The following is a 25300-nucleotide window of genomic DNA, read 5'->3' on the forward strand; positions in this document are numbered from 1 at the left end:
AACAACTGCTGCTATGCGGTTGTTATGGACGCTGTACCTAAGTTAGGTGTTCTGTGGCTGTGCACACACATCTAAAATGTAAAACGTCGCTGTGACCTCAATGCAGCATGACCAACATGAATGATACAGACACAACCGTTTATAATCAATGGCTGTAAATTACGTTGCTGTCACAGTCCAACGGTGCTGCTGCTGTTGTTTTTGTCCTGAACAATTCTGGAGTGGGGGATAGGCCATGAAAGACAATGAACCCGATGGAAGGCCGTGACATAGCGGATATTCTGCGTCTTGCTCTTAAAACAATAAATAAAAATAAGTAATTAGATTGATAGTTACTCCTCCACAATAGGAAAACGACGTCTGTTAATCTGTTATCGAGAACGGTGCTTGGTAAGCCAGAAAACACGCAAACACTATGAACAGGTGGCGACGCCTCAGTGAAGTTCCCGCACTAGCCCACGACCATGGCGTCATGAAATTCGATAACTGAATTTTGTAGTGTACGTTTAGCGCAGTACGATGCAGAATTCAGTATGAACCAGCTATAGCCTGCAAGAAATGTACTTCTTCAGAATTCGACTACCTCTGTGCTTGGGTGTAGTCAAATGCGCATTTAATCGGTAAAGAAGGCAAAATGTGCAGCTACCGTGCATTCTATCTAAAAGATTCACGTAGGCTCTGCCTAGCAAGTTTAGAGAATGTATGCTGCGGCAACAACGACCCAACTATAAGAAAGTACGTTGAAATGTGTGAGTGACGTCACATGACGTGCCGACGCTGAGGTGTCAGCGCGAAATTTAAAAACAGATTAGATGGGCATTCCTTTTCCGCAGTATGAAATTTCAGACGTCTTCTTTTTTTGCCAATTAATTAAAACTAGAGTTTTGAAACACCACTGTACCTGCCTAACCTAAATTAGCGTGATCGTTAGTGTTCCTTTAGACCTGCAAAACAAATGAACTGTGTATTGTAAAATATACAGGGTGTCCCAGCTCAGCTAACGTTAACACCCTCCCTCCACCCCCCAAAAAATAAAGAAAAAAGCACGAGTTAGATACAATTATGACACCTTTGGTGTTCTGTCATCAGTCTTTTATTTGGCTAATTAGATTACAGTAATAAAACAATAATAATTAATTTATTTGAGATTTTACGTGCCACAGTAACGATCTCATTATGAGGCACCCCGTATAATAGGGGACTCGGGAGTTCGGAATAATTTTTGCGCCCTGAGTAAACTTCAGCGTTTTTTAAACTTCGTCCCTATCGAAATGAGGCCGCCGCGGACGGGATCGAACCAGGCTTTAACAAAGGCTTTAACTCTTTATTGAATTAAAGGCGCAATTGGAAAGCTGTTATGGCGTCTTAACAAAATACTCGATTAAGTCACTTTCAGAGCGCTATGTGCTACGTAATTATTTTTTTTTTCGCGCTTTACGCATAGCGCGCGAAATACGAAAAGTGCCGCGCGCGTCGCGACGTTCCAAAAGTGATCGCATTCGGCAACCGCCCTGAAGTGGAAAGCTGGTGGTTTTGATGTTGTCTTCCGCGAGCTGCGTGCACTGTAGAATAATTTTACACCATTAATAATGAATAAGTGAGTGTAGCAATGTCCTCCGAGATGTGCATGCGCCGGCTACCAAAACCATGGAGGTAAATAATACTTTTCCCTTCTTTTACCATAAAATACTTTTACCATGGAGGTAAAAATAGTTTTTTTTTTTCCTTCCTCCATGAACAAAACCAGCCGGCGCGCGCAAATCTTGGAGGCCATGCTCACAGCCTCAGACCCTCTTGGGTGTGAGTCGTAAACCGACTTAGACCCTTATTCGCGTTTAACGGTGTAAATTATTTTACAGCGTATACCGCATGACGATCCCGGAATGACCAAGCGCTTATCGAGTGAGGCAGTTTGCGGAATTACCATATTTTTCGGTCCGTGGACTAGAAATTTCGCGGGGTGCGATCTGTGGGTGCCGATTGTCCTTTATTTTTTAAGGTCGGAAGCACGCTTGATGAAAATAAGTTCACAGTGCAACCACAAAATTTTCCTAGGCGAAATCAGCTGCGCAATGATCGTCGATGCTCACGATAACTATTTCCAGCCCAGATTGGCAGCTCGTGATATACAGTTGACAATTAAATATTTGTTTCTGTATTGTATACTGGTTCGTCCCTGCGGATTATACGACTGGTGCGGACTACATAAAAAAAAAAGACATTTTACTTTGGACGCAAATTGGCCACGGCGGACTATATTGGGGGCGAGCTTCACCACTGGAAAAGCTGGCGCCACCGTCGGCGTGATGGAGGAAGGTGACGTGGTATGAGGGATCGCGTGGACACAGCGGCCGCGTCGTCTGCTTCGGAAGCGCCGAATCGAGTTTTATCCCACCTGCGCTACGGTTCTGATTAAGTGGGGGATGTCTTCCCGCTTCGGCTGTCTGTTTGACAACACTTGAAAGCACTATAATAGGTAGTGGCTGCCTTTGAAGGCGTCCGACATGGTAGGCTATTGCTCGGTACCGCAGTGCCGGACGCGTACGCAACGGAGCCCGGTGTCAGCCTTCACACTTACCCGCAGGCCAAGAAGCTGCGTGTAGCTGGGATTGCGAAACTTAGAACCGGCAAGCAGCCATCGGCTACAACTCGGCTGTGTAGCTAGCACATCCGCGAGGAATATTTCTGCTACGGCGTTGGGGCTGCGATGTTCGGTGAACAGCAGAAAGCGCGCACTGAGAAGCTCCCCCGCGCGCGCTGCCCGGTTAATGTCATGAAGATTTGGTCTATGAACTTGCTGATGCTAGATACTGGCAAATTCGACAGAATGGAAAGGGAACGGTAGGAAGCAAACTCAAAAAAGGCATGGCGTATGCTTATGTTTGTGTTAGCACCAAACAATGAATGTACTGGATTAACCAAAAGAAACAGCGGGGAATTCCTCGCTGAAAAGACTCATAAGCTTACACTGCGACGCAGCTTGAGAAATAACGATACTCAAACGTCCAAGATTTTAGAAGAAAAAAATATTGAATCGTCGCGATGGTACATCACGAGTCGCCGCATGACGTCGAACTCCCTATTATAATGAAGTTATTTTTGAACAGCTCTGATAGCATCCACGCAATAATGGTTGCTTGTGTAGTGTCAAATGGTCATATGTTGCGGCCTAAAGCTCACGGCCGGCACGGTGCGAAAACGCGCTCGCAGCGAAAGCGAAACATTGTGCGCGGACATGCATGCAGACGCGCAGTCGGTCGCTGCGAACCCGTGCGATCGCTGCATTGAGGCTTCATTCTGTTATGCTCCATTTGGTTATACGGACAGCTCTCTATAAAAACACATTTCACATAGTCTGCTCTTAGCGATTGCCTATACCTCTCAAGCACTCCATCGCGGCGACCGCGCGCAGTGGGCGGTCACTGCACGTATTCGGTAAAGAGGTAGCGCCTGTAAACTATTCCGCGCTTTCTGTTTGCCCATGGTTATTATTTTGACAGTAAGAAGCTTCCCTCGTTTAGAGGGTACTTAAAGAAATGGCCTGGAGAGCTCATGCGTGGTACTTTTATTGAGCGCCGACAGCCAAACCTGCGTGGAGCGCGCCGCGCGTTATCCCTCACACTATACGCAAGCGAGGCGCTTCCGACAGATGGCGACTCCGGAAGTTCTCGCCTCCAATACTGGATGCGGACTACAGTGGGGAAAATGCCGGACTCCCACATTCAAATCACTTCTGGGACCGCTGCAGCGTCGCGGCGCATTTCGAGGGTTTCGTGCTCTGCGACGGAAGCACGGATAGGGCGCTAGAAACGAATGAATGGGGTATGTCTTAGAACGCAATAACAACTTATCCCATCTGAAGTCACACCTCCCTAATCCAAAGATTCATTTAAAAAATGATCTTCTCTATGTAGCCAGGTAATAATTAGTGCCCACAAATTATCCTGTCAGTGAAACAGAACTGAAGACAGAACACCGTATAGGTCTCATAATCTCATACACACGTATGCCGGGTTTCATACGTTTACTGTTTTCTTCAAAGCTTTGTCATCTGGAATGTACGTACCCAACGCGTATGCCGACCGATTCGTGGATCTTTGACGTCATGTGTATGCGGGCGAATAAGAAATCTCCGTTTCTGAACACCTTCGTACGAGACGAATTCTCTCTCTCTCTCTCTCTCTCTCTCTCTCTCTCTCCAACACACGCACGCGCATGCACGCACGCACAAAACATCTGGCCTCTGGAAAGCTCTCGTGTGAAACACGTACATGCGAAAGGCATGCGGATCTAGATAACGAAGTATTAAAATCGGAGAGCTGGAAATGCACCGTGGGTTATGCGTATAGGCCGGCATGCGCCGACCACGCATGTCGTATACTCATACCGACATGCGTAGGCCGGCATTCGTCGGCAGAGAGACGACTGGAGAAGAAATCATCTATCGGTGATGGATGACGGCCTTTGTGCGACCGTTCTACAGTGTGAAACCGTTCGCAAGTTCGTCTGGAATGCTCGCAGAACCCGGACCGCGCTTCCCCTAACGAAGTCGACAGGAGATCCGCGTACGTGCTCTGTGCTCACAAGGTAATCAGCTCAGCGAGTTGCAAGTAAGGAGACTTGCATTTTTATTATATAGGTGAACATAACTGAACGATCGATTGATCGATAGCTTGATTGATTTGACCATCACGCTCAAGGGCTGCAGAAGATAGCGCCAACCTTTCCTTTTCCAAAAGAACCACTTAGTAGTACCATCACGGAAGAGCCTTGACAACGCATGTTCCAGCCACTTGCGGATGCAAATTGAGCTGGGACCTGTTTTTGACCCCGAGATAGTAACGCTGTTCCCAGCCCTCAGCTTTTTCCCGCCTGTTTCAAATCATTACACACATCCACAACGCTGCTGCTGGCGTTGCACGAGAGCCGTGGATCTAACGTAGTTTAGGATCTTACCCTTTCCCCATTTTTACACTCCATTTCTATATACGTGAAGCTTTATACTAAACGTATATGGTGTATCCCAGCTACATAAATAAATTATTATCAACTTCATCTCCCTCACATTTTGTATTAATGTATTCACTCAATACTTTATATGTTCTTGAATAATTAAGATATGCCATAAACCTTACTGGGTACTGCTATGTCTACTCCTATGTTGCACTACCATCATTTTTTGTCTCCAATGCTGATCCATTTTGTTTGTTAACTAATGATTTGCGGCCTTTGTTTTTTTTTCTGGCTTTTTTGTAAATATTTGATCCGTGTTTGTATCTGTACGCCCGCTCTTCGAAAATCCCTTCCTGGCATTGCAGTATCAATAAATAAAATATTATCAACATTTACCCAAGGTTTAAAAAAATATGCCGAAGCGCTCAAGGAGGTCTCGATCAAATGCATGATGTTGGCTACATTATGTTTTTTTTTTGTATTCCGCTTAACTGCATAGTTAGTTAAGATTAACTAACGAACTTCACAAGTTATAACCTAAAAAAAAACGTACATTGAGGAAGTTGTATAGAGCGTACGTGAAAACATTTCCAATTCAGCAGCATCTAACTTCCTATCTGTTCCGTAATCGTTTCTACACCTCAAGAAAAGCCCGCGAAATTTGAACAAAAAATTCACCGAGGATTACGATACTCTCTAACGCGAAATTTAAGCGCAGCTTTATACGTGTTTTCATTTCGCGATATACTGGCTGGAACGGACAATCTGTCTGGTGCGGCACGTTGCAAACGGAGCGAAGTGTGGCGCGACGGCCTCGCTAATCGGGAGATCGCAAGAAGGTCGGTGACGCATGGGTGCGATTCACAACAGCCGCCGCAGACAGACCTCCGGTCATGCAGCGCTTTATTTCCCTACATGGTATCGGTGGACGCGCTCGCCGCATGCCTTATCAACGGCGTCATCGGTGAACAGACGACGGCGCGCTCCTCTGGCGCCATCTCGTGGCGGTGGTCGCCGCAGAGCCTGTCTTGCGCGGCACTGCGCTTTTCTTCTCACCCTTTCGCCATACTTTCCTCCTCCTCTTTCCGCCTCATGGTTCTGCTGCACCTTCCTCCTCCGCTCAACGCAGGAACGGGCGCCTAGGAGCTGCTTTCTAAAAAGAAAAAAAAAAACACTGTGTGTGCGTGTGTGTGTGCGTGTGTGTGTGTAAACTTTGTATTTACAAAAGTCCCCTGAGTCTCTACTCTTTCCAGCCGAGGCGGGCCGCACCCACGATGGCACCGTTAAGCCCAGCCATTCAGCGACATCGTAGGCCCTCTGGACAGCCCGTAGCTGATCTTGAAGCGATGAAATCTGTAGCACCTTCTTCCAATGGAGCCATTCTTCTTCAGGGTTGGTGAGAGTCGCAGGGCATCCAGCGAGCATGTGTCTGATCCCAATGATGCCATTGCACGCGTGACAATCTTTCTTGATCTCCCTTTCTGGATAAATTTTATCAAGGTGGTACGGCGTGGGGTAAGTTCCTGTTTGCAATAGTCGCAGTGAATCTGCCTGAGCCCTGTTAATTAGCTTTGCATGTGGCAATGGAAATTGTCTGCAGTCATAGGTGTTGAGTAATCTCGTTATAGGTTAATAAATTATCTCTAATTTCCCCGACCTGGTTGTGGACGGCTTGGTTGTGACTCTCAGGGCTAGTAAGTCATCGTGTCAAGTCATGAGTAACCTCATTGAGGTTGACCCGGGTCTCGTCCACTTCTCCCATATGCGCAGGAAACCATTGGATTTCAGTTCTCATAGTCATAGTGTTTTCAATAAGTTTAGCTGCAACCCCGGCCACGCAGCCTTCATCAAAACCATTTATAGCAGCTTTGGAATCGCTGTAAATGAAAGTATATTTATTGTTCCTGATGGCTAGAGCAATTGCCACTTGCTCCGCCACCATGGAATCCTTGGTAGAGACAGTGATGGCAGCTGTACCTTCCCTTGAATGTTTGCTACTACGGCAGTATATGCTTCTTTCCTTTTCACCCAGGCAGCATCTAGGATATAGCCGCCTGTTGATTCTGCTGTTCTATCTCCCACAAGAGTGGTTTAGCTCTTGCCTTTCTCCTTTTGATATTGTCCTCTGAATGCATGCTTCTAGGGAGGGGGTGGTTCTAATCATATCTCTAATCTCAGCTCGTAACTCCCCTTCATCATCCATTGGGCTCCTTGACGTATTCAGCTCTGCCCATGATTGCCTGTAGTATATTCCTGCCAGCTCGTGTTTTTGTCGATTTATCCTGTTGCGCTTGCTACTGTGCCTCCGCAATTGCCTCCGTGTTCTGCCCCCCCAGGCTCATCAGTCTCTCGATTGCAGTGTCAATCGGTATCCATAGGGTAGCTTTAACGAGCTTCTTAATCATCGTGTTAAGTTTGTCAAGTTCTACCTGCGTCCATTTGGATAATCCAGCAACATAAGTGAAATGACAGAGAGCAAAAGCATGAACTAGCCTTAAAGCACTGTCTTCCCTCAGGCCTCTGTCTACTTGTAATTCTCCTTAGTAGCCTAATGACTTCATCGGTTTTATTTGAGATATGCTGTATTGTTCTATAGTTCGCATTATTCGCTTCTGTGTGGAATCCAAGAACTTTGATTCCTTCGACTAGCCTGGTTGTAGTTCCTTCGTGAGTGTGTAACTTCACTCGGGGCTCGTCTGTATAGTGATGTAACCTCTCGGTGTTCGACCTTTTCTATGATTTTTCAAAACCAGAAGTTCCGATTTGACTGCCGAGCATTTCAGCTCCATATCATTCAGTGTGTTCTCTACAATATATATACTTTCCTGTAATCAGGGGGGGGGGGGGGGGGGCGTACTGTAAAAATCCACCTAGTGGAGTCCACTTCGGCTGTCGCGATTGGCTCCAGCACCACGAGCGCAAAGGAGACTGGTTGGCAGGGTATATTCGGTAAGAATCCACCTATAGTGGACTGTCCACTCTGGTTTCCGTCTGCCCTACGTTACACAGTAGTTCCGATACGTAACTTCCTGTTATCCTTCGTTCCATTATGATTGACGACATTAAGTATGTACGTGTGGGACCACGCGAAATTATGTAAAACTTTAACGATGATAGTTAATGTAACTTTTGTGCCCGTTCGGGGCTTATCTTTGTGTTGCCTTTCAGCCCTCCATTCACGAACAAATCATTTGCTGCGAGAAAGTTCTCTCGCAATTCACTGGAACTCGCTGCACTGCGATGACTGCAAATGCAGTGGCGATTCATCCCATGGGAAGCGCGCTTAAAAAGTCTCCTATTTTTTTTTTTTTTTAGATGAGGTGCTGCGGTTCTCATAACGCAGCTAGCGAGCTCATTTGGCTACACGACCGTTGTGAAGCGCAGTTAAAACGATCCTAAAAATAATAAATGAGGCGAGATTGTTAGATTACACTTTTGGATTTGCAAGTACGTGAGCTCAACATTGAAGACTAGACTACAGCATAGGGAGTCGTAATATCTATCGCGGTTGGTTTCCTGTGGACTTCTCGTAAACCGCTTTGTATGTAAAGTAAAACCATTGTGCTCTAAGTCTAGGACACTGCATATCTATATGTAGCATGCGGCTCCCAGCCGCAATTGCTGCAAAAAGGGAAAAAAATATCAAGAAAGTTGACTGGGGCCAACCCGCCTACAGACGGTCAATCCTCCCGTCGTCTGCAGCCGCCCCTTCCCGCCTGCAAGAGGCGGCAGCGCGGGCGAGTGGTGACCGTGACCACGAAGAATCCTCGCCTAAACTTCGGACGAGGATTCAGCGGCGGCCAACCGGGGCCACACTATACCGCAGTCCACCCAGCGAACAGCCCGAATCGGGGTGAGCTGTGAGGCCACCCCGCCACAACACCAATCTCGAACCTGCCGCCTACCGACCAGACGACGTCGTGATCCTTGACCACTCTGTCACCGATCGGGTGATGACGTAATAGTCTTCGGCACCCAATATGCGTACCTTGTGTGCACTGGGTGTGCGGCAAGCCTGGTTCTCAGCGTTCGCACCAGCGCCCCCATGCTCCTAGTCTCGGAGGCCACGCTTGCACTTCTCGGCAGCGTCACTAGGTGTCGCAGCGTGTCCAGAAAGAAGCGCTATAGAGGAAACCGGTTGGTGCGTTTCTGGTGAGCGTTTGCACGCACCAATGCGCCACGAATTTCGGAGGCCACGCCCAGGCTTCGCGGCGGCGCCGCGAGACGGCGCCGAGTGTTCTTCGGGAAGCCCGAAAGAAGAGTCATGCTGCAGTACACGCCTCATTAATCATTAGGACAGTTGTAGTACGTTATGTCGCTATATGGATTCAATGCTAAACGCCTAACCGTGGACAGTCATCGTGAGACGGGCTCTGCGGAATTTATCTCTTTAATGCGACATGGCTCCTGAGGCGATGGTCCAAAAAGCCCAAGTGGCCCAGGTGAGCCCAAGTGAGTGAGATGGCCCAAGTGAGCCAACCGAGGCAGTTGATGATGCTAAGTGAGTCAAAGATAATTAAGGCAGAGTGAATTAAGGCGAAGTTAATTAAGGCAGGTCTAATTAAAATAGAGTTCATTACGGCACTCGAACCCATAACCGTTGGTTCTAATTAGACGAATTTAATTAAGGCACAGTTAATTAAGATATAGTTAATCAAGGCAGTCGAACCCACGACCTTCGGTGAGAGTCGCACCCTCGACCTTAGGTGCGAGTCGAACTCACGACCGTAGGTGTTAATTAAGGCGAAGTTAATTAAGAAATAATTAATCAAGGCACGTGTTATAGAGTTGATTACGGCACTCGAACCCACAACCTATTGGTGGGAGTCGAACCGTCGACCTTTGGTGGTCGCAATGCTTTCGCGTTTATCTACGTAGGGTGCCTATTGAATTTTTTGTACACGATGTAAACACGGTATGCAGTGGTCTAGACATTACAAGCCGTTGTGTTACATTATATACAACGCGGTCTTCAAATCATCTATAGGTAACCACAGCCTGAAACAGTGATGGCTCTTACGACCTGCATACTCTACATAGACTTCAGGGGCAATGTTCCAGAGTTAATGCACAATTTTTTTGCGATAGCAATTATATGGACACTCCAAGCACATTTCTGTCGTCGGTGTCGCCGTCGCCGTGAGGTTCCGTATAAAGTCCAACGGCGATAAATCGTCGTCGTGCGCCGTACGCTGTGTGTACGAGTGAAAGCGTACGAGGGTGAGCCGCCTGGGAACGCGTTCGCGATCGACGTCACTAATGGCGCTGCCAATGGCGCGCGCGCTTGGGTGCGACGCGGCCTAGTGGAAACTTTCGCCTTTTATTGCGATAGCAATTATATGGACACTTCAACCGGATTTCTGCCGTCGGCGTCGTCGTCGCCGTCGCCGTGAGGCTCCGTATAGATTCCAAGGGCGATAAAATCGTCGCCGCGCGCCGTATGCGCGAGCGAAAGCGCGCGGGGGACGCGCGCTATCACGGAGGGAGAACTGCCCCGCGCGCTATTACGGATAGCGAACGCACGGTGGAAAGCAAACACGACCGTCACGCGAAAGGCCGTGGGGGTATGGGAGGGAGGGAGGCGGGGCGGCGCTGTGCTCCGGCACAAAAGGCGTATATTGCCACTCAATCTCCCACGCGAAAGCAAGAAACGGGAAGAGGGGGGGGGGGCAGCTTCTCCTCTGCCCTTTCTCCACACGGCTCTGACCTTTGTATGCGCAGTGCATTCGCCGCTCAGTTTCCGTTGAAGCGATAGACCGCGCGAACCTGCGCTTGCTGCCAGCGTTTTGACAGTCGTTGGCTGCGGTCATTCAGTGTGATCTATGCATGTTTGCTTGTGCGAGCTTACACCACGATTGTTAATTCAGTTAGTAAGCCAATGTGTCCAAGTTTATGCAGCCGATAAAACTACTATCCCTACTCCGAATAGCTCTCACTAATTTGCTATCGCAATCGATGCTTCGCCTTTCGGGCGAAACTGCGACATTTTTTCTCTCTCTCTCTCTCCTGGCTCAGCCGGTCGCGGAGAGACGCTAACGACGTCACTAATGGCGCTGCCAATGGCGCGCGCGCTTGGGTGCCACGTAGAGAACGACGTAACTGACGGCGCAGCCAATGGAGACGTTTGGCGAAAGATGGGACGAACGATTTTTCGTTTCGCCTAGCCATATACAGCTATCGCTGTGAAAAAAATTCTCTGAACCCATGTCACAATGACTGTCGATTGTAATGCGTTTATCATTGAATCAGTATAACGAAATAGCCATCGTCGAAACGAGTTACGTATGAGGCGTGTACTGCAGCGTGACTCCTCTTTCGCGCTTCCCTGAGAACACTCGGCGCCATCTAGCGAGGCCGCCCCGAAGCCTGCGCGTGCCCTCCGAAATACATGGCGCGTTGGTGCGTGCGAACCCTCAGAAACGCGCCGTGCGGCAACCGGGCTCCTCTCTCGCGCTTCTTTCCGGACACGCCGTGCCGTCTAGTGACACTGCCGAGAAGTGCGCGCGTGGCCTCCAAGACGAGAAGCATGGGGCGGTGCGAACGCTGAGAATTGTTCCCTCGCTTGTCAGACACCCAGTGCACACTGGGTACGCATATTGGGCTCCGAAGACTATTACGTCATCACCCGATCGGTGACGCAGTGGTCAAGGATCACGACGTCGTCTGGTCGGTAGGCGGCAGGTTCGAGATTGGTGCTGTGGCGGTGTGGCCTCACAGTCACCCCGATTCGGGCTGTTCGCTGGGTGGACTGCGGCAGCGTGGCCCCGGTTGACCACCGACGCATCCTCGTCCAAGGTTTAGGCGAGGATTCTTCGCGGTCACGGTCACCACTCGCCCGCGCTGCCGGCTCTTGCAGGCGGGAAGGGGCGGCTGCAGACGACGGAGGTATTGACCGTCTGCAGGCGGGTGCGCCATAGTCCACTTCGTTTATTTTTTTTCCTTTTCGCAGCAATGGCGGTGAAGATACATTGGTTTACCTTTATATATACTCGTACGAAGCAAAAGTCCACAGGCGACCAAGCGTGATAGCTATTATATGACTCCGTATGCTGTAGTCTAGTCTTCACAGCAATGTATATAGAGCTCACTTGCAAATCCAAAAGTGTAATCTTGCAATCTGACCTCATTTATCATTAATGCGAATGCATCATATGGCCCATGAGGCGGACGTCATGAGGCGGCTCATGTGGTGGACCATAGTCGGGAGTCGAATCCACGACCTTTGGTATTAATTAAGGCAAAGTTAAGGCACTGGAACTGCCAACCTTTGGTGAGAGTCAAACGTACGACCTTTGGTGTTAAGGCATAGTTAGTTAAGGTAGAGTTAATTAAAGCACTCGAACCCGCAACTTTTTGTGTTAATTAAGGCAAAGTTCATTAAGACCGAGTTCATTTAGGTAGAGTTAAGACACTCTAACCCACGACGTTGGTTAGGCGGTAGTCAAACCCTTAACCTCTGGTGGGATTCGAGCCCATGACCAATTGCACTGTGCGCACCTTGTGACGAACACCGTTGGCCACGTGACGTCTCTTTGCTTTTGCCGACGTGCCGCAATGCTTTAGCATTCATCCACGTAGGGATAACCCTTAAATTTTTAATGTGTAAGCATTTCTACGCTTACCCAACGAAAATAACCATCCGTGCGTCCAGTAAGACGATCGCTTTCAAGATATGTGTCCCGCAGCAGCGAGCGAATTTACCTTCGTGCTGCCTCTCGCATCAACGCGAACAAAGCGGCGAGAACACAGCGCGCGAAGCTATCAGCAGTCGGCACTCTCTGTCCGCGTCGCAGATAGCTTTCAAGATATGCATGGTCTGCGCGGCGATGCCATACGCAGACCATATCGCAGACGCAGACCGCCGCCGGAGTGCGGTTGATCACGGTTCGTAATGGTTCGACGCGGATGGATAAGGCGCTAAAGAGCGATAACGGCTTATAATGACCAGAACGTCATCAGTGCAACTGACGCTGCCACCTGCAGTAGATTTCTTGCGTCATCGATTCACGTTGCGCCGCCTTCCGCAGCAGTTCGTATAGCCGCAGCGCTGTCGTTTATACTAGTCGGATCAAGTTTCATAACATTCACAATGACACCGGGCTATGTGGAGATGAACAAGTGGTACAATGCTTACGCATACTTAGACAACTCCCAGAGGAGCTCCTGCTTGACATTTTTTTTTTTCGATTTTCATAACTGTGCAACACAGCGATCGCGTCACCAAACGAGCTCGCCAGCTGCGTTATGAGAAACGCAGCACCTCACCTCGCCAGGCAGGAGTCCTGACGTCCAGGGGATTGAAGTAGATATAGACGTACAGCCTCCCTCATTTTTAGCTATATCGCGCGAGCGTCGATCACGCGTCATTTTAGAACCATCCAGCCATCGGCCGCGAAGCGCCGGTGAAGTGTCGGTTCGTTTGCATGCCATGTTCGATAATCAGCGAGACCGGTACAAGCACTCTCAAGTGCACTAAGCACTCTCCTGTGCAAGACTCGTCTAATGCGATGTTCCATTCAGGACGACGTGCGACCATAGTGTTCTCGCGCGATATAGCTCAAAAATTCGGGAGCCAACACTTCGTTCGCGAGTTTCCAAGTACTGCGGTAGCAGGAGTAGTGTATACACGGGAACACAGAAGCGATCGCTCTTGACGTGGCCTTTCCGGTATCCATTGTTTCATGCATGAAGGAAGCAGTCCTTCGGATCGGGCGTTTAATAAAAATAAAGAAATACAGGCGCACGTAAAAAAGCAAAAACAATAGACATTTAATTTCGACGTTTCTGCCGGCATCCAGGCCTTGATCAAGAGTGCGACTGCAAGCACCCCAAAGCTCAATTTATCAATTTTTTTTCTCTAAAAGTGAAAAAAAGAAGAGAGGGTCGAGAGAGCGTATAGGCCGCCTATTACTACAAGCACCCGTACATTCAGTGGCGTCATGACTACCAACACACGCACACTCACTGAAGTCAAAAAAAAAATCAAGAAAGAAAGAAAGAAGGAAAGAAAGAAAGAAAGAAAGAAAGAAAGAAAGAAAGAAAGAAAGAAAGAAAGAAAGAAAGAAAGAAAGCATAGCTAGGTATCCTATGAATACCAACACACGCACATTCAGTGGCGTCCACAAGGGCGGGGCGTGAGAAAATGGGTGCCACCCTGAATTCGAAAATTGTGACGTTTTAGCCAAAAATTCACCGACGATTGCGATACTCCCTAAGGCGAAATTTGAGCGCAGCTCTACACGTTTTCATTTCGCGATATATTGGCTGGCGCGGACAATCTATCTCGAGCGGCACGTTGAAAACGGAGCGAAGCGCGGCGCGACTGCCTCGCTAATCGGGAGAGATCGCGAGAGGCAGCGCGTGGGTGACGCTGGAGCGCGATTCACAGCCGCCGCCCTGCAGACAGACCTCCGCTTCATGCAGTGCTTTGTTTCCATATAAGGTATCGGTGGACTCGATCACCGCATGCCTTATCGATGGCGTCATCGATGAACAAACGACGGCCCGCTACTCTGGCGCCATCTCGTAGCGGTCGTCGCCGCAGGGCCCGTCTTGCGCGGCACTACGCTTATTTTCTCACGCTTTCGCCATACCCTCCGCCTCATGTTTCAGCTGCAGCCTCCTCCTCGCGCTTTCTTCGCTATCGCCGTCTTTTATCCCCCGCTGTGATCCGTGTTCGCTCTTCCATCCTTCGCTGTGCTCGTTCACTCGGTTACGCCGAGGACGCCGACGGGCACCGACGCTCAACGTATAGGAACGGGCGCCTATAAGAGCTGCACTCTAAAGCAGAAACCAAATGACGCGCGAAATCATCGAGGCCCACAAAATCGCGTTGTTGAATGAAAAATGTGTGCGCGCGCCATCTGTTCTATTACCGGACAAACAAATTGCGTATTCATCGGCTAACTTGTCATGAGACCCGCTTTCGCCATGCACGCGCAGCATCATGTAAGGGTGACCAATCCATTTCTTCACATTCTGTTATTGTTATCGTATGACACTGACGATGCGCTATAGCGTATTTATCTGTACGTCCTTCGTCTCAATAAAGTCAGTTATTCAGCGCTACGTGTGGTTGTGTGTGCCTCTTCTGCGTGCTCGTCTGTCGCGCTGTTCCCTATAGTTGGAGAAATATAAGTTGGGAAGACGCAGCCACTGTAATGTAGGGTAGAGGGGTCACATGTTAGCATAGAGCATGCGAGGGATCGCAAGTTCCAGAAGAGTGTTTGTCGTGTTCTTTGTTTGAAGTAACTTAAAAAAACAAGAAATGCTATAACATGTTACCCCATTTCACAATTTTCATTTAGAAATGAAAATGAATGGGGAAAAAAACAACTGGCAGCAGGTGGGATACGAACCCACGTCTTCGCATTGTCTGTTGGCTTCTTATGATTGTGACTATAGTACATATGTCGTAATAACGGAGCGATTTCGCGATTGCCCATTGTGACTCTGCTGTACCTATTTTTAATTTATTTATTCATTACAACCATCTAATAAATATATTATTACTATATCCCGCAGCTCCGCCTTGATCAAATTTTCCCACCCTCTCATGCATTTCTTCACGCATCGATCATAGTAATGAGGCCGGCATTAAGACATGCCGCACAAACCCTCACCATTACTCTCTCACCCCAAGGGCTTCGGAGGACTGGAATCACCCTTTCCCGATCAATCACTTCCATGTAAGACGTTCTTAATTTTCGCGAATTGTAAGCTAATGCTAATGACCAATAATATTATCTTGTTTACTGGAGCATTTCTGAACTCTACCGCCCCCATTGTCTTTGGGCCGCATGTTAGGTTAAGTTAGGCATATTGGAATGTAAAAAATGTGTTCTTTGGGATTAAAGATGTAAGATGTAAAAGAGTGTTCTGTGGCGGGGAAAGGGGTGTAAAAAGGGTGTAACTTAGGCTAGGTTAGGTATTCCAGGGTGTAAAAAACGTGTTTTTTGGCAATTAAAGAGGGGTGGAGGATGGGCCTCAAGGTTTCTAAGCCCTTAAGGGTAGTAATAAATGAAATGAAGTACTTGATCATATCAGGGGCGCGCGCGAGTATTCGATAATAAGAAGCCCATTTTTCTTTTTTTTTTCCTTTTATCTCTCAGTTGGCAGCTAATAAGCGATCTCGTAGGCGCGCTTCAGAGACAAAAAAGAGGGTGACGAATATGAGACACAGAGGGAGGAAAGTGTACACAGGAATGACGCGCTTTCTCTTGTCTGGCTTTATCGCGTCTGACTGCATAGCTGCAGGATAGCTGCAGCTGCAGGACCGGGGGCGTGGGGGGGGGGGGGGGGAGGCGTTGGCAAGGGTATACAGCGCCCGTGAAAGACCGTAGCGCCCCTCCCGCCCGGAGCGGCCCTTTCAGTGCAGCAGCAGCGACGGAACAAGGAGACCCAAAGTTCTCTCTCTTATCTCCAGCAGTCACATACCACCGCAACAACGAACTGTCGTCGACGGGTAAGTTCGAATTTCGTCGCGCTGCTCCCAGCCGCCGGGTTCATTATCCATTCACGGTACGGCTGTTTCACTGGAGTTGCGTGAGCGCGGTTAACGGGTGTTCCGATGTTGGTTGAGCGAGCCCTATATACGAAGGTGTTCGAAGTCGACGCCAGAGCGGTCGGACATGGAGACGAATATGTTTCGACTTTTGGGATAGAAGAGATTTTTATACAGAGAGCGTTCATAGGTGTAGTGATCAGTGAGCCGACTCGGCCAACCGGGGCCGACTCGAGCCGTCTCGGGCCGGGTTCTGGCTCACGGTTCACCGGTCCAGCATGGGGCGTCAAAACGAAAGCGAGTGGTGCGAGCCGGTATAGTGACGAACCGGTCACCCAGCTCCGGTTCCTTTCCGATGGTAAAGTGTACCGGAGAGTCAATTCTGCTACAGAGGCTGGAAGGAATGTACTGGTAGTATTCCGGGCCGTTTAAGAAATACTGGAACACCGGATGTAACCGCATGTAAGGTTCCTTGTTTATTTAGGGACCTTAACCGGTTGGAGCTGGTCGTGACACCTCTTGACGTTTTGATTAAACACAGCGTCTTTGGGACAGTTATTGTGTTCCGTGGGCCTTCTCACTGCAAGGACAACAAATAAAGTCATTATACACTAATAATTTTTGCTGCCGACGCCTTTAGACTGAGAGCTGTAACTATATATAGTACTTGGTCGAGGCAATTTTAGTCCTTTGTGCTATATAGTTGAACACATAGTCACAATGAGACAGAGATTTGTTGTTAGAGAAAAAGCTGAGAGATCGTCCTGAATTATACTGTGTTCCAGCACCTACACAGCGTTGAGTTAAGGGTGCACAAAAGGAAAGAAAGTGAACGTTATAATGGTAAGGAGACAAAAGTGGATGCACCACGAATAAATAAAAACTGGAAACATCCCCTAATACTGTCTGCTGCACCATTACATCTTAAAGGAACGGAGGAGCAGATTTCGTTGAACCGTTCATTCGGTCTGCTCACGATGTCATACATAGAGCGTCTGCCCGAGGGGCTTTATGCGCGAGCACACGGCAGCAGCGTCTAGTGACAGCATCATAGCGATCATAGGATCATAGCGTCTAGTGACAGGTCTAGTGACAGCCATCATAGCGCCAGCGCACACACAAGGGCTTCGAGGAGGGGCTTTGTTGTCGTCTGCTAAAGCGCAAGCTAGCCGCTAGCGCTCCGCGGAGCGCGGTCACGCTGCGCCGTGTTCGTACTAAGAGTGGACGACCCTGTATCTGTATTATTAACATGTGCTCTATTATTCCCATATGCAACATATACAACACTGTCCCATATATCCGTTCACTATCTCTCTCTCTCTCAAAAAAAAAAAAGCCACAATTGGCTTCCCGGCCTGACACGCAGTGCATTTTTTCCACCACGGACCCAAAAAGCAAGAATTTCACAGACAAAAGAAGGCAGCCACCATGCTCTCGGCAACTCCGGTATTCCGTGAACAGTATAGCTCATGGACAGGCTAAAACTATATCCAACCTCGCAGTCAGAGTCATTTCATGATTGTCGTCGGTGCGGGTTATGCGTATACGCGCCGGTTTGCGTGGGCATATCTCTACCCAAATGTCGGTTCGAATTCCCAGAATGCATATACGGAGAAGTGCTCGTATCCTGACAACGCGATGTGTCATCGCCGGGACGGCGTGGCACACATGAGGTGACTCGACGTCGTCGTGATGTTAATGCACATGTCAGTCAATGATGACAGTGATTCAATGACAGCGACAATTATTCAGTGACAGTGACAATGATGACAGTGAATGATGACAGTGAGTCAATGACAGTGACAATGATTCAATGACAATGGTGACAGTGAATGATGACAGTGATTCAATGACAGTGACAATGATGACAGTGAATGATGACAGTGAGTCAATGATCGACACATGATGCCAATGCACATAAGGTTGCCACAAGGCTATAGCGATCTCGAGAGACATTGCAGTTTTCGCATTCACAGTATATTTGTGGTTGTGGTGGCTCACAGGCACAAAGAACAGCCATGGACAAGCTACGCGTGGTGGACTTCCGTTCGGACACGCTGACCAAACCAACACCCGAGATGCGCCAGGCCATGAGGGACGCCGAGGTCGGCGACGACGTCTTCAAGGAGGACCCCACCGTCAACGGTAATCTTAAGACCATCACATCGTCCTTAGTATGAACACATACCTCTTGTAGACGTGTGCCGGACGCTGTGAATTATACATTTTGGTGTATGTCCAGCGGTTATCCAGATTTTTTTTTAGTTATAATGCCTTGCGTGGACGTACTAGAGGTAACCAAAAATCCACTCTTTGAAATTGCACGTTCCGCAGATGTCGAAGATGGAAACGCACGCAATCTAACCGGGTGTCTACATAACATCACAGAGTTTTAGATTAGGGGACGCAAGCGGCTTGCGTACCTAAGAACTGTGGATCACGGTACTGCGCATTCGCAGTACCGTGGTCCCTAGCTCTTACGAAACAACAGAGGTCTGTCTGTGAGATGCAGTAAGAACTGCGCGCAAGCCGCTTGCGTGCCCTAATCTAAATATCTCTATTGCCGCCGGCTGCGCGCTACAGCACTGTCTCTGAAGTTTTCCAAACTCCAAAGCATGCATCGCATGACAACCTGTTTGCTGCGCCAACGGCTTGGAAAAAAAAGTTGTTTGTAAAATAAAGTTGATCTCTCTGTCACAATGTATATTGGCACTTCAGATGGGCACGCAAAGAACCTAATACAGCACAATAATAGGCAAAGGTCATTTAACTTATATCCAATGCAATGCAATCTGGTCGCCCGGCCCTATATGTTGCGCTTGAATTCAACGTACACCGACCATTTTTCCTGAAGTGTGCGGATGGAGTCGAGAGAACTTTAGACCCATGGTGCAACGCGGCGTCAGAAAGCATCCGCTGTCGGAACCTGTCGGAAGCTATTCCAAAACGATGATGCCTTTGTAGGGTAAGCTAGTGGGAACAGCGGTTCTTTGCAGGGTAGTGTTCCCCCCGGTTGGCCTTCTGTCTTTCGGGCCATGCGCAGATCGAACTGCAAGCAAACAACGTGTCATTCGGGATACTTTGGCGGCGCCTCCAGGTCACCGAAGCTGGAACCCGGACTGGTTCGTCGTGGGTTGGGGTATCGCCGAGGCCTTCTCGTACTGGAGTGTATGAGATCCTCCATGCGCTATTGCGGACTGATAACCTTGTCTGCGAAGAGCTCCCCCCACGCTCCGGCCTCAGCGGCCCCGACCACACGGACCGCTCTGCATGGCCCTAGCTTTGATCCTGCTTGTTCGTCCGAATGCTGAAAAAGATATTGAAGACCTGCTGGATAGTTCATGCCGGTTGTTGGATGCGGATGTTGGTGTGTTCTGCTTAAAAAGGAGGGGTACTGATACGATATTTTCGAGTCTTCGTTTTTACTTTATATGAAGGTCTGATACCTCTAAACAACACAGAAAGTACTGTCAACCCTGGCCTCAGTAGCGCGTAAATAATTTAATAGCTTTCTCATATATACAGCCAGTTTCGGTTTCGTTTCTACCGCGCAGTCCTCGCAGTATGTGGTCATCCTACCACGCAGTATGTGGTCACGTGGAAGTAGGACATTTGAGACGTTTTTGACAATCGCTCCGGTCTCGCTTGGTCACATCCGACGCTGCTACATCGGCCCCTCACAACGAGGAGCAGAGTACGAGGTGACCGAGTGTCAAAAACGTGTCTTACTCTCACGTGACCACATACTGCGTCACAACTTCGCAATGTAGTAGAAACGAAACCGAAACTATGGCACTACTCGGGCTTGTCACTATTTTTTTTTAGTGTTCGGAGGTTTCGGACCTTTATTTCCCGCGAAAAGAAATTGATAGTCGAAAATACGATGTTTAGTAACCCCTTTAAGACGCAGACGAGAAAACGAATGTAGAGCTGCGTCACGAGTCCTGCAATCCGCCCTTCCCTCTCGCAGAGCTTGAACGTGTGGTGGCCGAGTTGCTGGGAAAGGAGTCTGCTCTGTTCGTGCCTACGGGGACCATGGGAAACCTGGCGGCAGGTAGGAACTGCGCGCCCACTTCCTCAACGTTTCACGCATTCATCTAATGGGCTTTACCTTACACAGTCGAACCCGGATATATCGAACCCGTATATACCAAATTATTGTGTATAACGAACAGCAGTGAGATCCCTTTGAAAGTTTTTGTATAATTTTTTTTTAAATTTTATATATCGAATTACTTTATATCGAATTTTTTTGTGATCCCATTCAGATTCGTTATATCCGGGTTCGACTGTACATAGAACGCAGCAAATTAATTGCGCGACATCTTGCAGGTGGTGCTGTTTTGGAGACAGCACCGACTGGTGCATGCAAAATCCGATTATGCAGACGTTTGAACGTACGCGTACTTCGGTCAAAAAATTGCTCCTAGTTATCGCTTATAAAGCTACCAATCATCTACATTTACACTATTATAACGATTAAATGTCCTCGCAAATCACTCATTTTGTGCAGATACAAGGACGTTACAGTTTTCGCTTGACGGACATGGTTTTGCTGGGGTACTCGCCAAAGAATGCCTGCGCATTAACAGCTTCCAGGTGGCAGCGCCTGCATGCGGCCAGCTTAAGCATATTCCCATGAGACTACGCTGAGCCTCTGTGATCCTTGGTGATCCTCTGATTTGGGAATGTGGATGATCTTAAAGCCCCCTTGTCTTTGACGTGGGAAATTTCGCGATTGATTGTGACATAACATTATTCAGAACGTAGATAGATAGATAGATAGATAGATAGATAGATAGATAGATAGATAGATAGATAGATAGATAGATAGATAGATAGATAGATAGATAGATAGATAGATAGATAGATAGATAGATAGATAGATAGATAGATAGATAGATAGATAGATAGATAAACTTTAAGCTATTAACTACCCTCAGTGCTTTGAAACATGGACGAAGGAACGAAGCTACAAACCACCAAGTATACGTACGTGCGCGTGATCGACTTCGGTTGAAAGAAGAAGAAAAAAAAGACAAACTTTCGCCATGATCAGTTATTATCTCCCGTTATCGTCGTTTCTCTCGAGGGAGGGGGAGGTGGTGCCGATCTCCGTATCACGTTCTTTGTTTCCGGAGAAAGGTCGTCCGAGCACGTGACACCCATCCTACTCGAGCGCACGTCGCCAGTGCTTTTATTGTTAACTGCAAGATAACTGCGTTCTCACGCTTGGGCGTGCAAACGGTGTGTTCATTAATCTTCGCGCATTCCTCGTTTCCCCGGGCTTTGTGGAGCCAGTGATGTAACGTAAAAAAACCTTGCATCGTTCAACCAAATGGGTTGTATACACCGAGCGCTTGGAAATGAATGGCTACCCAGCTGTTATATAAACCAACAGGCTATGAGGCCACGAAAGCGTGAGGGCAACTAGTGGTGGTTGAAATTTAGAAAATCACGAGGGAAAAAAATGGAAGATCGTTCGCCTGTTGAAGATGACATAATTCTTGTCCTTGAGCTGGATTATTGGAAGAGGAGGATATTACTAGAACGACAAAGCGAAACACATATCCAACGAATTAACAACAATTCACTAATTAATTTCTTAATTACATTAAGGCACCTATTGCAATTACGAATCTTCGCCACTGAGTTTTCAAGACGTATCCACTTGAAGTGAATCTCCCGGATAACACCAGTTTCGAGATATTAATTCCCGAAGTCTGGGACGAAATACATGAACGTTCCAGTTACTTCGTGCTTCAATGCATAAAAGAGCGTTTTGTTGAAGAAAGTAAGTGGAACGACAGTGCATTATTACGGCGAGTTTGATGGCGCATGTCTCCAAGTTGGTGTCATTCTGGCAATTTGTTCCAAGTAGATACGCCTTGCAAGATCACCGGCTACAACTTGTTAATTGTCAAATGGACCTTGGAGTATATTAAGAACTTAATTAGTAGATGTTTGTTAATTAATCGGGTATGCGTTTCGATTTCTCGTGCAAGTAATGTCCGCCTCTCCGAATTATCCTGCTTAAGGACTAGAATTATGTTATCGGCCAACAGGCGATCGCTTTAAAAATTCCAGAAAACTTTAAAAATGACCACCGCGTATTGTCGTGGTGAACAAAAATCGAGCTCCTCGGCTTCTCTTCTCGCTGGTGTAACTCCCGGCGGCGACTTAAATACACGAACGACGGACAGATTATGCGCGTCGCCAATGGCGCACCGACGGGGTCGCGAGCGGGGTTAGAGGTCAACCGAGCCTCTTCGCAAAATTCGCAAGCTTCCAAGACATTTCCTGCGCTAAAACAACCCAAAATACGATGAAACATATCTTGAAATCCGTGACGTCCCACTGAGCTATAACTCCGCCGCGAGCTTTTGGCACGGAAATTCAAGAAGGTGTAAATTTGGCCCTCGAATTTTCCCCCAGTTGTAATCATTTCCCTCCTGTCCCGCGGCAAACGAGCGAGAAAAAATTAGAATTTGAAAGAATATACATTGCCAGTCTCAAACTTAGATATAGTGTAGGTCATCAAGTTCTTCTTAAAGGGGGTGAGTCGTCGCGCCCCTCTACCACAATCTTTCATGCTTAGTAATAAATGCAACTGCATACTCTACATCCTCTGCAGTAATGGCCCACTGTGACCAGAGGGGCCAGGAGATCCTTGTCGGCGACGCTTCGCACATATTTCTCAACGAGCAAGGCGGAGTGGCTCAGGTAAGAGAGCTCGATTCTTGAGAGGAACAACCACGAAGAAGAGTATTCATGTTGAAGGAACAATTGAAGAGACACATAGTCATCATCATCATCATCATCATCATCATCATCATCATCATCATCATCATCTTTCTATGTCCACTGCAGAACGAAGGCCTCTCCCTGCGATCTCCAATTGCCCCTGTCTTGCGCTAGCCGAGTCCAACTTACGCCTGCAAGTTTCCTAACTTCATCACCCCACTTAATTCTAGTCCTTGAGCTGGATAATTCAGAGAAGGCGGACATGCACGAGAAATTGAAACACGTATTCAACTAATTAACAACATTCACTCATTATCTTCTGAATGAATTACTTCACGGCACATATTGCAATTTGCGAATTGTAACCGGTGAGTTTGCAAGGCGTTTCCACTTGGAATGAATTCCCAGAATATATGACACCAGCTTGGAGATATGCGCCGTCAAACTCGTCGTAAAAAAATGCACTGTTGTTCCACTTACTTTTCTAACAAAACGCTCTTTTATGCATTGATGCACAAAAGTAACTGGAACGTCCATGTAATTCGTCCCACACTTTGGGAAATAATATCTCGAAACTCATGTCATCCCGAAAATTCATTTGAAGTGGATCGGTCTTGAAAGCTTACCGGCTACAATTCGTAACTTGCAGTATGTGCCATAAGGTAATTAATTAATAAGTTAATTAGCGAACTTTTGTGAATTGTTTGAATATGTGTTTCGATTTCTAGTGCTAGTATTGTCCGCTTCTTCGAATAATCCAGCTCAAGGAGCAGGATCATGCTATCTGCCACAGACGATTTTTTTAAATTTCATAACACTTTAAAATAATCACCCAGTATTATTTTGTATGCTATTTACGAACAATAATCATTGCTGTACTGGACACCAGCTTACTCCTCACAAGGACGAGTTACTTCAAGACATATCTCCAGGTGCACACAAGCATTTTTGGATGGCACGCGAAGCTAATTTTTATGTGTGGTTAAAACAAATAGCCTGGTTAAAAAAATTAACCGCGTCTGGCCACTAATAATTTACTCTATAGTTAAACGACCAAAGTGTCAACTCCTAAAAAGTCAACCAGTCATCGCGGTTTTTCAAGAGGCGTGAAAAAAAAAACATTATGAGGCCGGTAGTGACAGTTTATTTATGTAGGAACTCCCTATTTACATAATAATTCCATATTGTGTGGTTGTACCACAGACAACATCGAGCTTATGCGTCTTACATAACTCGTAGGAACCTGACAGTATTCACAGAGAACAGTAGATGAATCGAAATGGTACATACGGCAATGACAAAGTTCGACAGTACTGAAAGAATGCACGATCGAGACACAGTACATATGCTTCATGTCGGAAAGCAAACGTAACATAATTGCAAAGACTTTAAATTTTCAACTAAGAACGACGGTCTCGCATGACTCACGCATGCGCGCAACGGTCGGGCAAATGCGAGAAAGCTGGTCACGTCTTCAGCACACTCAGAACCGCAATGACTGCAAAATCAACACTTCACCGGTTGTGAAAGAAAGTTTCACGCTGGCATACAAGAAAATGGCTTTGCAATGTAGTTACGACGGACATGCTATGCTTCAGCGTTCCTACAGGCTGAATCTATAGGAGCAGCGCAGTGTAACGTGAACTCGCGACTTCATCGAGCGATCACACTTCGCCAAAACTCCCTAACATTTCCGCAGGTCGTGGCCCGTTATAGAGGCTGAATTATAGAGGAGCAGCAGAGTGTAACGTGAACTCGCGACTTCATCGAACGGTTAAGCTTCGCCAAAACTCCCTAACATTTCCGCGGGTCGTGGCCCGTTACACAGGCTGTATCTAGAGGAGCAGCAGAGTGTAACGTAAACTCGCGACTTCATCGAGCGGTCACGCTTCGCCAAAACTCCCTAATATTTCCGCGGGTCGTGGCCCGTTACACAGGCTGAATCTAGAGGAGCAGCAGAGCATAATGTAAACTCGCGACTTCATCGAGCGGTCACGCTTCGCCAAAACTCCCTAACATTTCCGCGGGTCAATGCCCGTTACACAGGCTGAATCTAGAGGAGCAGCAGAGCGTAACGTAAACTCGCGACTTTATCGAGCG

The 25300-nt window shown here is 47.6% G+C and overlaps 1 protein-coding gene across 3 annotated transcripts in view; it reads left to right on the forward strand.

The window, feature by feature from the left end:
• The first annotated feature begins 4310 nt into the window (after positions 1-4310).
• The window catches only part of LOC119453127 (uncharacterized), a 37095-nt gene continuing 16105 nt past the window's right edge, over positions 4311-25300 (forward strand). The window contains exons 1-4 of one of the 3 annotated variants that reach the window (XM_037715129.2): positions 4311-4610; positions 18460-18601; positions 20427-20510; positions 23091-23179. In XM_037715129.2, coding sequence (XP_037571057.1) covers positions 18475-18601; positions 20427-20510; positions 23091-23179 — 300 coding nt within the window. In that variant the 5' untranslated portion in view covers positions 4311-4610; positions 18460-18474. Of the gene's footprint in view, positions 4611-16294; positions 16418-18105; positions 18130-18459; positions 18602-20426; positions 20511-23090; positions 23180-25300 lie in introns of those variants that run through there. The other 2 variants (XM_037715130.2, XM_049667560.1) reach the window with 2 other exon arrangements.

This window comes from Dermacentor silvarum, chromosome 5, assembly GCF_013339745.2.
Source record: "Dermacentor silvarum isolate Dsil-2018 chromosome 5, BIME_Dsil_1.4, whole genome shotgun sequence".
NCBI classification, from domain to species: domain Eukaryota; kingdom Metazoa; phylum Arthropoda; class Arachnida; order Ixodida; family Ixodidae; genus Dermacentor; species Dermacentor silvarum.